The following is an 11,257-nucleotide window of genomic DNA, read 5'->3' as shown; positions in this document are numbered from 1 at the left end:
CTCTCCCTCTCCCTGTTTATCCTCTCTCCATGTCCCTCTCCCATCTCCCCCCCCTCCCCGTCTCTCTCTCTCTCCTCCCCCACTCGCCTCCTCTCACTCTTCCCATCTCCCTCTCCCCCCTTCGCCCACCTCCTTCCACCCCCCCTGTCTCGTGCCCTCCAGCTCTCACCTCCCTCTTTCTCTTTCTCCCCCCTCCTCTTTCTCCCCATCTCTCTCCTCCCCCCCTCCATCTATCTCTTTCACTCTCTGTCTCTCTCCCACCTCCATTTCCCTCTGTCCTCTCTCTTTCTCTCTCTACCTTTCACTGCCCCCCCCTCCTCCCTCCCCCCGTCCCCTCCCTCGGTCGTCAGTGCCTCCTCCAGCTCCCTCAGTCGTTGGAGAGCACGGGACCCCTTGAAGGAGATGGGGAGACAGGTTTGTTCATGAAGCCACTGAGATACAGTGTGGGACAACTGGGCGGCCATTTCCTCATCTGATCCTGTGGAGAGAGAGAGAGAGAGGAAGGGTGAGAGATAGGGGGAGTGAGAGAGGGAGGGAGAGAGAAAGAGAGAGAGAGAGAGAGAGGAAGGAAGAGATGGGGAAAGCAAGAGAGAAAGGGAAGGGAAAGAGAAATGGGGAGAGAGAGAGTGAGGGAGAGGGTAGAGTTTGGGGAGGGGGAGAAGTATTCAGTCTTACAATCGTCAGATATACACTCCGTGGAGACCCATGCCGACCAACATGCCCCATCTACACTGGGGTGCCATCCATGTTTGTGATGTGGGCAGGGAGTGGGCAATGGGGAATCCATCTTTGATGTGGACAATTGGAGAGCATCTTTGATATGAGCAACGGTGGAATCCATCTTTGATATGGGCAAATGGGGAATCCATCTTTGATATGGGCAAATGGGGAATCCATCTTTGATATGGGCAAATGGGGAATCCATCTTTGATATGGGCAAATGGGGAATCCATCTTTGATATGGGCAAATGGGGAAGCCATCATTGATGTGGGCAAGGAGTGGGGATCCATCTTTGAGGAATCCAATGTTTGAAGAGGGCAAGGAAACCATCTTTAATGTTCGCAGTGAGGAAATCCATTTTTGATGTGGGCAAATGGTACACCATCATTGATGCAGGCAAAGGGGAATCGATCTTTAAAGTGGGGAAGGAGGCCATATTTCAAGAGGGCATGGTTGCCATCTTTGAAGTGGGCAAGGATGGGGGGGGGGGGGGATCCATGTATGAAACGGTCTTTGACGTGCGCAATGGGGAATCCATCTATGAAAGAACTGCGGATGCTGGTTCCAATCGAAGGTTGACACAAAATGCTGGAGTAACTCAGCGGGACAGGCAGCATCTCTGGAGAGAAGGAATGGGCGACGGTTCGGGTCAAGCCCCTTCTTACTCCTTCATTTTGTGTCTACAATCTTTGATGTGGACAATGGGGAATCCATCTTTGATGCAGGCAAGGATGCCATCTTTAAAGTGGGAATGGATGCTATTTTTAAGTGGGTAAGGATTGGGAATCCATCTTTGATGTGGGCAAGGAGGCCATCTTTGACGGGCAATGGAGGCTACTTTGATGTGGGTGAGGAGTGGGGATTCCATGTTTGATAATGGCAAGGATTGGGGGTTTTGATGAAGCCGAATTTTAGTTAAAAATATAAGAAGATATTAAATTGGCTTCTGGGCTAGCTTACAGCTTATATTTAGTCTCAAATTAGGCTTGCCTCAGGTTGCGGTGTGTGAGATAATAAATACTATAACATTGTCTCCCAAGTGACAAGCAGAGAGGCGCTAGAGTCATCTCTTTGAAGTAAGATGTCGTAAACCAAGTGTCCTATGTTTATGAGGGAGGAGGTGACAAGAGAGGAGAAGCTAGACTGATCTAAGGGATTGTGACAAAATGCCTTTGATGTGATGCCTTTTCCTGTACCTCTGACCATGACTAATGTCTGTGGAATGTGCTAAGGTGACAAAGAAACACTATAAAATGCGATGTAATTCTGTTGTTAAGAGAAGGTGGATGAGTACGGTGAAGTGTCTGTAATTGCTCACTTGACTGGAGTTCTCCCTCCCTTCCATCGGCCGATGTTAAGTAAAGTTTTGAACTGGTCTACCAAACAGTTTGTGTAGTGTCTGTTTTAAGAAGCGAACCTGTTTAGAGGTTATAAAAGTAACTTTTTCAATTTCATGTTTGATAATGGCAAGGATTGGGAATCCATCTTTGATGCGGGCAAAGATTAGGAATCCATCTTTGATGTGGGCGATCTATGCCATTTTTTAAGTACGCAAAGAGGCCATACTTGAAGTGGGCAAAGAGGTTGAAATGGACAAAAAATGTGAATCCATCTTTGTTGTGGGCAGGGAGGACATATTTTACATGGGCAAGGTGTGTGGGGGGAGGGGGGGGGCATTTTTGAAGTGGGCAGTGAAGCGGTGGGATTCATGTTTGTTGTGTGAGCAGATCCTTTCCTTCCCTCCCTCCCCTGTCCCACTCGCCTGTCTGTCCCCTCCCCCATTCTCCGTCCCCTCTGTCTGACCACACCCAAGATGTCCGCCCGCTCACGCCCAAGATGGCCGACCGCCCACGGCCAAGATGGCCGACCGCCCACGGCCAAGATGGCCGACCGCTCACACACAAGATGGCCGACCGCCCACACACAAGATGGCTGACTGCCAATGTAGCCAACCTCCCACAGCCAAGATGGCCTCTCTCCCCGCTCCTCTCCCCCACTCACCATGGTGCCGGTGCTGCCCAAAAGGCTTGGGATGGAAGACGTGGGCGAGCAGCACCTCCTTGACGTGCTCTTGCTGTGCACGGTGGGCCAGTGTCACCAGCAGCTCGACGTTGTTGGACGTGCTCTTGTGGTAGAGAACCAGCGAGCGGTTCAGGGCCTTCTGCTCTCGCTTGCGGCGGAAGACGCGGACCGCCCGGTCCGTCATCAGGACGGCAAAGAGGGCGAGGGGCAGGATGAGGATGGGCAGGCTGAAGCCCAGACCCGGCCACAGCCCCAGCCCCAGCAGGTTGACCAGCAGAGCGCACCCTCCAGTCACCAGCGTGGCCAGCAGCAGAGTGCGGTCCCGCGCAGAGATCCGCAGGGCCACCGCCGGCAGCAGCTGCTCCAAGTTTTCCAGGGGAATGTCCTTGAACGACTTCAGCACCATCCGGCCCGTCCGCACACGGGCCACCAGCACCATGCGCTTGCAGTACCACCTGGTGGAGTAGTAGCGGGTTAGGGCCGGGACAAACGTGGCCACTCACATTCCCACCCACAGCCAACATGGTCGACCGCCCACAGCCAAGATGGCTGACCGCCCACAGCCAAGATGGCTGTCCACCCAAAGCCAAGATGGCCGTCTGCCCACAGCCAAGATGGCTGACCGCCCAAAGCCAAGATGGCTGTCCGCCCAAAGCCAAGATGGCCAACTGCCCACAGACAAGATGGTTGACCGCCCAAAGCCAAGATGGCTGACCGCCCAAAGCCAAGATGGCCGTGCCCACAGCCAAGATGGCTGACCGCCCAAAGCCAAGATGGCCGACTGCCCACCTGCTGAGTTTCTCCAGCATTTTTGTCTACTTTCAATTTTTCCAGCATCTGCAGTTCTGTCTTAAACATCTATACCCACAGGTAAGATTGCCTCCCTGCCTGCCCACAGAAAAGATAGAAGTCCTCCCCAACCTGCCAACAGCAAAGATGGCCGTCTGCCAACACTAAAGATGGACACCATCCTCAAACAGTCGGCAAGAAAGATGGCTGTCGCCCACACTCCCTAACAGATGTGAAGAAGGGTCTTGACCCGAAACGTCACCCATTCCTTCTCTCCAGAGATGCTGCCTGTCCCGCTGAGTTACTCCAGCACTTTGTGTCAATCAAAAGGTGGACATCCTCTCCAAACTGCCCTCAGCAAAGATGGCATTCTTCCCATAGTAAAGATGGCCACCAATACCCACAGGTAAGATTGCCCCCAACCCAGCTCGCCACAAAGATGGCCGCACACCCTGCCCACAGTAAAGATGGCCACACGCAGCCTTCCCAACCTGCCCAGTCTGAAGAAGGGTCTTGAAACCGAAATGTCACCCATTCCTTCTCCACAGAGATGCTGCTTACTCAAGCTTTTTGTGTCTATCTTTGCCCACAGCAAAGATGGCCACACTCCCCGCCCACACTAAAGATGGACGCCCTCCCCAACTTACCCACAACAAAGATGTCTGCCAGCCCACACTAAAGATGGACACCACCTACCCACAGTAAAGGTGGCCACGCTCTGCCCACAACAAAGATGGCTGTCCGCCCACACTAAAGATGGACACCATCCCCACCTTGCCCACAACAAACATGTCCCACCATCCCCAGCTCGCTCAAACTCACCGCTGCTCAGGCAGTTTGACGTGGCGTCGGAAGAAGAAGATTCCGGAAATCTTTTGTAACTCCTTCATCTCCAGTGGCGTCACCCCTTTGCGCAAACCCAGGGCCCAAAACATCATGTACTCGTAGTCATCGATGTTCACGTTGACCTGGGTAGAAGTTGTGGAGGTCACGTTGCAGTTGTACAAGACGTTGGTGAGGCCGCATTTAGAATATTGTGTTCAGTTCTGGGCACCGTGTTATAGGAGAGATGTTGTCAAGCTGGAATGGGTGCAGAGAAGATTTACGAGGATGTTGCCAGGACATTGAGGGGTCTGAGCTACAGGGAGAGGTTGAGCAGGGCTGGGACTCTATTCCTTGGAGCGCAGGAGGATGAGGGGCGATCTTATAGAGGTGTACAAAACCATGAGAGGAATAGATCGGACAGAATCTCTTGCCCAGAGTAGGGGAATCGAGGGCCAGAGGACACAGGTTTAAGGTGAGGGGAGATTTAGTAGGAATCTGAGGGGTAACTTTTTCTCTCAGAACATTTGCTTTAGTCAAATATTGTTCGAAGATCTCCAATGAGGTAGACGGGAGGTCAGGGCCGCTCTCTAGCTGATAAGAGGACGGTTCAGTTGCCTGATGACAGCTGGGAAGGAACTACCCCTGAATCTGGAGGTGCGTGTACCTGTTGCCCGATGGGAGAGGGGAGAAGAGGGAGTGACCGGGGTGAGACTGATCAATCGACAATGGACAATAGGTGCAGGAGTTATCCATTCGGCCCTTCGAGCCAGCACCGCCATTCAATGTGATCATGGCTGATCATCCCCAATCAGTACCCCGTTCCTGCCTTCTCCCCATATCTCCTCACTCTGCTATCTTTAAGAGCCCCAGGGTGTGCTCGAGGGGGGGGGGGCCTCCACCACCGGATTGATACCAAGAGAGCGGGGTGGTGGGAAAGTGTTTGGACACACAGCCGTTGTTGGCTACTCAATAGAAACATGTGTGGCCCCTAGGGGCTGGACTAGAGGGAACATGTTTCCTGCCTCTCGAGCCTGCATACCGCCATTCATAAGAAGGAACTTAGACGCTTAGGTGCAGGAGTAGGCCAAAAATGCTGGAGAAACTTCAGCGGGTGCAGCACCATCAATATGAGCAAGGCTGATCGTTTGGGTCTGAAGAAGGATTTCCCCGCCTTGCCTCTTTCCTTCGCTCCCTGATGCCTTTAGCCACTGAGGGCCCAGCATTATTGTGTACCCTTAATATAGCTTATATGAACAATGTGGTCCTCATTATGGATCTGTGGCAGGGATGATTACACATTCACCACTTTGTGTGAAAAATGTTTTTTCTCATCTAGGATTGATAAAAGACTTCCCCCTGGTCGGATTAAAACTGTGGACACACTAGTGTTGGGATAGCACATAGGAACATAGACAATAGGGGCAGGAGTAGAGGCTATTCGGCCCTTCGAGCCTGCACCGCCATTCATAGAAACTTAGAAATTAGGTGCAGGAGTAGGCCATTCGACCCTTCGAGCCTGCACCGCCATTCAATATGATCATGGCTGATCATCCAACTCAGTATCATGTACCTGCCTTCTCTCCATACCCCCTGATCCCTTTAGCCACAAGGGCCACATCTAACTCCCTCTTAAATATCTCCAATGAACTATGGCCTCAACTACCTCTGTGGCAGAGAATCTCCTCATTCACCCACTTTGTGTCGTCCCCTGTTTTTCATCTCCCCTCATCCTAAAAGACTTCCCCTATCCTTAAACTCTCTCTCTCTCCGTCTCTCTTCCCCAACATCGAACAATCTTCCTGCATAGGTGCCTGAGTTTTCCAACCCCTCGGAATCTCGAGCCTGTCTCCGCTCTTCAATCTCTCCCCGTCTGATCTCCACTCTGTAGCTCCTCTTCCCATCTCTTCTCTCCATACCCCTCTCTCCCTCCCTCTGTCTCTCTCTCCACATCGAACTCCCTCTCTCTCTCTCCCATGCCCTCGTGGCCTCAACTATCTTCCCCCTCTCCTCTCCATCCCCTCCCCACTCTCTCTCTCTCCCCGTCTCTCCCTCTCATAGAAACATAGAAAATAGGTGCAGGGGTAGGCCATTCGGCCCTTCAAGCCTGCACCGCCATTCAATGTGATCATGGCTGATCATCCAACTCAGTATCCTGTACCTGCCTTCTCTCCATGAGAGATCCTGTACCTACCTTCTGATCCCTTTAGCCACAAGGGCCACATCTAACTCCCTCTTAAATATAGCCAATGAACTGTGGCCTCAACTACCTTCTGTGGCAGAGAATTCCACAGATTCACCACTCTCTGTGTGAAAAATGTTTTCCTCATCTCGGTCCTAAAAGACTTCCTTCCCCCTTATCCTTAAACTGTCTTATCGTTGAAACTTTGAACCCACCTGCGTGTCGTACAGAGGATCATGGTGAGCAAGAGCGTACTGAATGGTCTTCTGTGACAGCTCGTTGAAGTTGGCCAGTTCCAGGAGTGGTCTGAGGTTCTTGATCACTATCTTCTCCTGTTCCAGCTGTTTGGGCTCTCTCAGAGTCATCGTCGGGAGTGTGTCTCGATCTGGGTTAATCGGTTCGTAAAGACCCTGAAGGGAGAGGCCAGAAAATTCAACCCTACCTACGCCACTCGAAATGCCCCAGTTGTAGGATCATATCTCCCAGAAACAGGCCCTTCGGCCCAACTTGCCCATTTCCACCAACATGCCCCATCTACACTAGTCCCACCTGCCCGCGTTTGGCCCACATCCCTCTAAACCTGTCCTATCCATGTACCTGTCTAACGTTGGGATAGTCCGAGCCTCAACCTCCTCTGGCAGCTCGTTCCATACACCCACCACCCTCTGTGTGAACAAGTTACCCCTCAGATTCCTATTAAATCTTTTCCCCCTCCACCTTGAACCTGTGTCCTCCGGTCCTCGATTCCCCTACTCTGGGCAAGAGACTCTGCCCGATCTATTCCTCTCATGATTTTGTACACCTCTATAAGATCACCCCTCATCCTCCTGCGCTCCAGGGAATAGAGTCCCAGCCTGCTCAACCTCTCCCTGTAGCTCACACCCCTCAATGTCCTGGCAACATCCTCGTAAATCTTCTCTGCACCCATTCCAGCTTGACAACATCTCTGCTATAACACGGTGCCCAGTCATTTTTTAATTTTTAGCCCATTCAGTGTATAGTTTGTAGTGTTTTTTAAAATTATTTTTAACTGTGTGTGGGTGGGGGGGAAATTTTAAAATCTCTTCCCTGCACGGGAGACCCGACCTTTTCCCTGTCGGGTCTCCGTTGCCGTTGGGGCCGAGCAGCGTGGAGCGGCCAACAACCAGAACGACCCTGGGGCTCCAGTCGGATTCACCATCGTGGAGCTGGCCGAGTTCGGAGCGTGGAGGGAGAGCTGTGGTGGCCCGCGGCTGCTGCCGGCCCCACTCCGGAGCTTCGGAGGCTCCGGCTGCCGACCCGGTGGACGGTAACATCGGGAGCTCGACGTCAAGACCCGGGCAGGGCCTTACATCGCCCGCTGGGGGACTTTGACTTTGACATCGGGAGAAGAATGGAGATCAGGGGAGAGACAGGACTTTGCCTTCCATCACAGTGAGGACGAGATTCACTGTGGTGGATGTTTGTGCAAATTGTGTTGTGTCTTGGGTTTTTTTCTTCAGATTCGGATTCAATTTTAATTGGCATTATCAGTGTACAGTACAGAGACAACGAAATGCATTTAGCATCTCCCTGGAAGAGCGACATAGCACATGATTTGAATAAATAATAATAAGTGTCCGGGGGGGGGGGGGGGGGGGGGGGAGGGGAGGGGTGGTGATTGGCAGTCACCGAGGTACGTTGTTGTATAGACTGCAGAAACCACATTTAGTTTGAACTTCATTTGAGGTTCAAATGAAAATGAAACTGTGTTGTATTGTATAGCCCAAACCCACTAGTCCTGGCAACATCCTCGTAAATTCCCAGAACTGAACACAATAGTGGTCTCTGAACAGAACTGTCCTTCAAACGTATCTGCGCCACTCGGATTTGAGTATAGGAGCAGGGAGGTTCTACTGCAGTTGTACAAGGTCTTGGTGAGACCACACCTGGAGTATTGCGTACAGTTTTGGTCTCCAAATCTGAGGAAGGACATTATTGCCATAGAGGGAGTGCAGAGAAGGTCCTTCGAGCCTGCACCGCCATTCAATATGATCATGGCTGATCGTCCAACTCAGTATCCTGTACCTGCCTTCTCTCCATACCCCCTGATTCCTTTAGCCACAAGGGCCACATCTAACTACCTCTTAAATCTAGCCAATGAACTGTGGCCTCAACTACCTTATGTGGCAGAGAGTTCCACAGATTCACCACTCTCTGTGTGAAAAATGTTTTCCTCATCTTGATCCTAAAAGATTTCCCCCTTATCCTTAAACTGGGTGACCCCTTGTTCTGGACTTCCCCAACATCGGGAACAATCTTCCTGCATCTAGCCTGTCCAACCCCTTAAGAATTTTGTGAGTTTCTACAAGATCCCCTCTCAATCTTCTAAATTCTAGCGAGTACAGAGGGGGAGAGAGGGGGAGGGAGAGAGAGAGAGAGGGGGGAGAGAGTGAGGGAGGGGGAGAGCGAGAGAGGGGGAGGGGAAGAGAGAGGGGGGGAGAGAGAGAGAGAAGAGGGAGAGAGAGAGAGAGAGAAAAGAGACAGAGGTCTCTCCCTCCGATTAGCGCTTCCTCTCTCACCACCGCTCACCATCAGGTTCTCCAGGGTAGCGTGGTAGGTTTTCAAAGTGACACCTTCTGCCCGATTACACAGGGACCTCAGATATTTCCTCTCCACCTCCGAGGCACAACTCAACTCCTGGGGAGAGAGAGAGGGGGGGGTCTTCTCTGGAGAGGGAGAGAGAGAGACAGATAAGAGGAAAGAGAGGGAAGAGAGGGGGGGACAGAGGAGAGAGAGAGGAGGGGAAAGAGAGAGGAAAGAGAACGGGAGGGGGGGGAAGAGGGGGGAGAGGGAGGGGAAGAGAGAGGAGGGGGAAGAGAGAGAGGGAGGGGAAGGAGAGAGAGGGAGGGGAAGGAAGAGAGAGGGGGGGGAGGAGAGAGGGGAAGAGAGAGGGGGGAAGAGAGGAGGAGGGGAATGAAAGAGGTAGGTCGGGGACAGAGGTTTCTCGTCTGTCTTAGAGGGGGGGAAGAGAGGGGGGGGGAAGAGAGGGAGGGAGGGGGGGGAAGAGAGAGGGGGGACGAGAGAGGGGGGAAGAGGGGGGAGGAGCGAGGAGAGGGAGGGGGAGAGAGGGAAGGATGGAGGGGAGAGAGGGGGGGGAGAGAGAGGGGGCGAGAGAGAGAGAGAGAGGCGAGGGACAGAGGGGGAGGGGAAAGAGAGAGGGGAGGGGAGGGAAGAGAGATCTCTGGGAATGAAGAGTGAGGGGTTAGATGGTGGAATGAGAGGAATAGAAGCGTCCCGGAAGAGGAGACTCTGAGGGGTTACCTCCAAAAGTAGCTGGATTAGAACATCCTCTCCCCCCTCATCTCCCTCCTTCCTCTCCCCCTCTCCTCTCTTCCTCACCTCCTTCCTTCTCTCCCCTTCTCCCCTCTCCCTTCCCGTCTCTCTCTCCCCTTCTCCTTCCTTCTTCGTCCTCCCCTCTTAGTAGTGACTCAGTCCTTTTTCCTCCTCTCCACCCAAGTCTAACTGTCTTCCCATCCCTCAGTCCTTTCTTCTGATTCCCATCTCTCCCTCCTAACCCCATCTGTCTCCTGCCTTCTCCCCTCATTAACCCCCGACTCTCCCCCTCCCTCTCTCCTCACTTCCTTCTCTTCTCCTGCCTTCCTTTATCCACTCTCTCGTCCCTCAGTGCGCCCCCCCTCTCAAAGAAATTCCGCAGATTCACCACCTCTTCTCCTCTCCCAATTCCTCCTCGCCTCTCTCCGGTCCTTTCCTCGTCCTTTTGTCCTGAGGCCTGTGACCCCTCTTCCTCTCCTCTCCCCACGTTATCTCTGTGTGCCTCCTCTTTATATCCTCTTCCCCCCTTCGCCCCCTCCAGGTCCTTTCACCATTCTGTACGTTTCGGTGAGGTCCCCCCCCCCCACCTCCTTCTCTTAACTCAGCGCTTCCAGGCCATTCAGCGCTCTCCATTCACAGGGTCTCTCGTCCTCTTCTGTTACCAACCCCCTCACTCCTGGATCGTTCTTGTACCTGAAGTCTCTTTTTCCTCTCCCTCTTCTCCTCTCCATTCCCTATGACCTCTACCACCCCCAAAATCCTCTTGGACCATTATCTCTCTTCTCCTCATCCACTCGTATCCAGCCTTTCGCTCCTTCAAGTTCCCTTCACATCTCCTTCTCCCTTCCTTTCTCTGTCCCTGTTTGTCTGGGATCCACCTGACCTGGGATTGGACCCTCCCTCTTTTCGGTCTTCTTATGTGTCTCCCTTCAATCCTTTTCCGCCTCCCCCCCTCTTCCCCTCTCTTGGCCCTCCCCCTCTCCTCCGTACTTCTGGGGCCCCCTCCGTCCCTTTCTCCTTCTCCTCCCCTTCCTTGGACTCTCCTCTCCTTCGACCCTCTCCTCTCCTCGCCCTCTCTTCCTCCTTTCCTTCTTCTCCTCCGTCCCTCTCCTCTGCTAGTCTAGTGCCCCTCTCCTCTCCTCTCCTCTCTTCTCCTCCGGGAGAGTCCGCCCTCTTTTCTGTCTCCTCTCCCCTCCTCCTCCTCTTCCTCTCCTCTCCAAGTAGTCTGAGTCTTCCTCTATGCAATGCTCTCTCTTTCTCCTGTGCAGAGGAGGAGAGGTCCGTCCTCCTTCCGCAGTTGCCTCTCAGGAAGAGGGATGCTCTTCCAGTTGTTTCGCGCTCCTCGTCCTTCATGAGTAGCTGCATTTTGACCCTTCTGTCTCTCTCTCCCTCTCCTCTCTCCTATCTTCTTTAAGTTCCTTGAGATG

At 52.9% G+C, this 11,257-nt stretch overlaps 1 protein-coding gene across 1 annotated transcript; it reads right to left on the bottom strand.

Moving 5' to 3' along the window:
* Nucleotides 1-225: 225 nt before the first annotated feature.
* Nucleotides 226-9,207, bottom strand: LOC129693543 (transmembrane protein 143-like). The gene is made up of 5 exons (XM_055630346.1): nt 9,087-9,207; nt 6,752-6,946; nt 4,355-4,500; nt 2,723-3,198; nt 226-478 (listed from the first exon to the last, which is right to left on the bottom strand). Exons 1-5 carry the CDS (start codon nt 9,087-9,089, stop codon nt 240-242), a joined length of 1,059 nt encoding a protein of 352 aa, XP_055486321.1. The 5' UTR covers nt 9,090-9,207; the 3' UTR covers nt 226-239.
* Between the last annotated feature and the right edge of the window lie 2,050 nt (nt 9,208-11,257).

This window comes from Leucoraja erinacea, unplaced genomic scaffold (assembly GCF_028641065.1).
Source record: "Leucoraja erinacea ecotype New England unplaced genomic scaffold, Leri_hhj_1 Leri_340S, whole genome shotgun sequence".
Classification (NCBI taxonomy): Eukaryota; Metazoa; Chordata; class Chondrichthyes; order Rajiformes; family Rajidae; genus Leucoraja; species Leucoraja erinaceus.
Note: the sequence above shows the minus strand (reverse complement) of the source record. Positions and strands in the feature narration are given on the sequence as shown.

Coding starts and splice junctions, on each gene's coding strand:
- LOC129693543 (XM_055630346.1), bottom strand. Junction 3,199..4,354: donor GTCAAACTGCCTGAGCAGCG/GTGAGTTTGAGC, acceptor CTACTCCACCAG/GTGGTACTGCAAGCGCATGG. Junction 479..2,722: donor TGGGCAGCACCGGCACCATG/GTGAGTGGGGGA, acceptor CTCTCTCCACAG/GATCAGATGAGGAAATGGCC.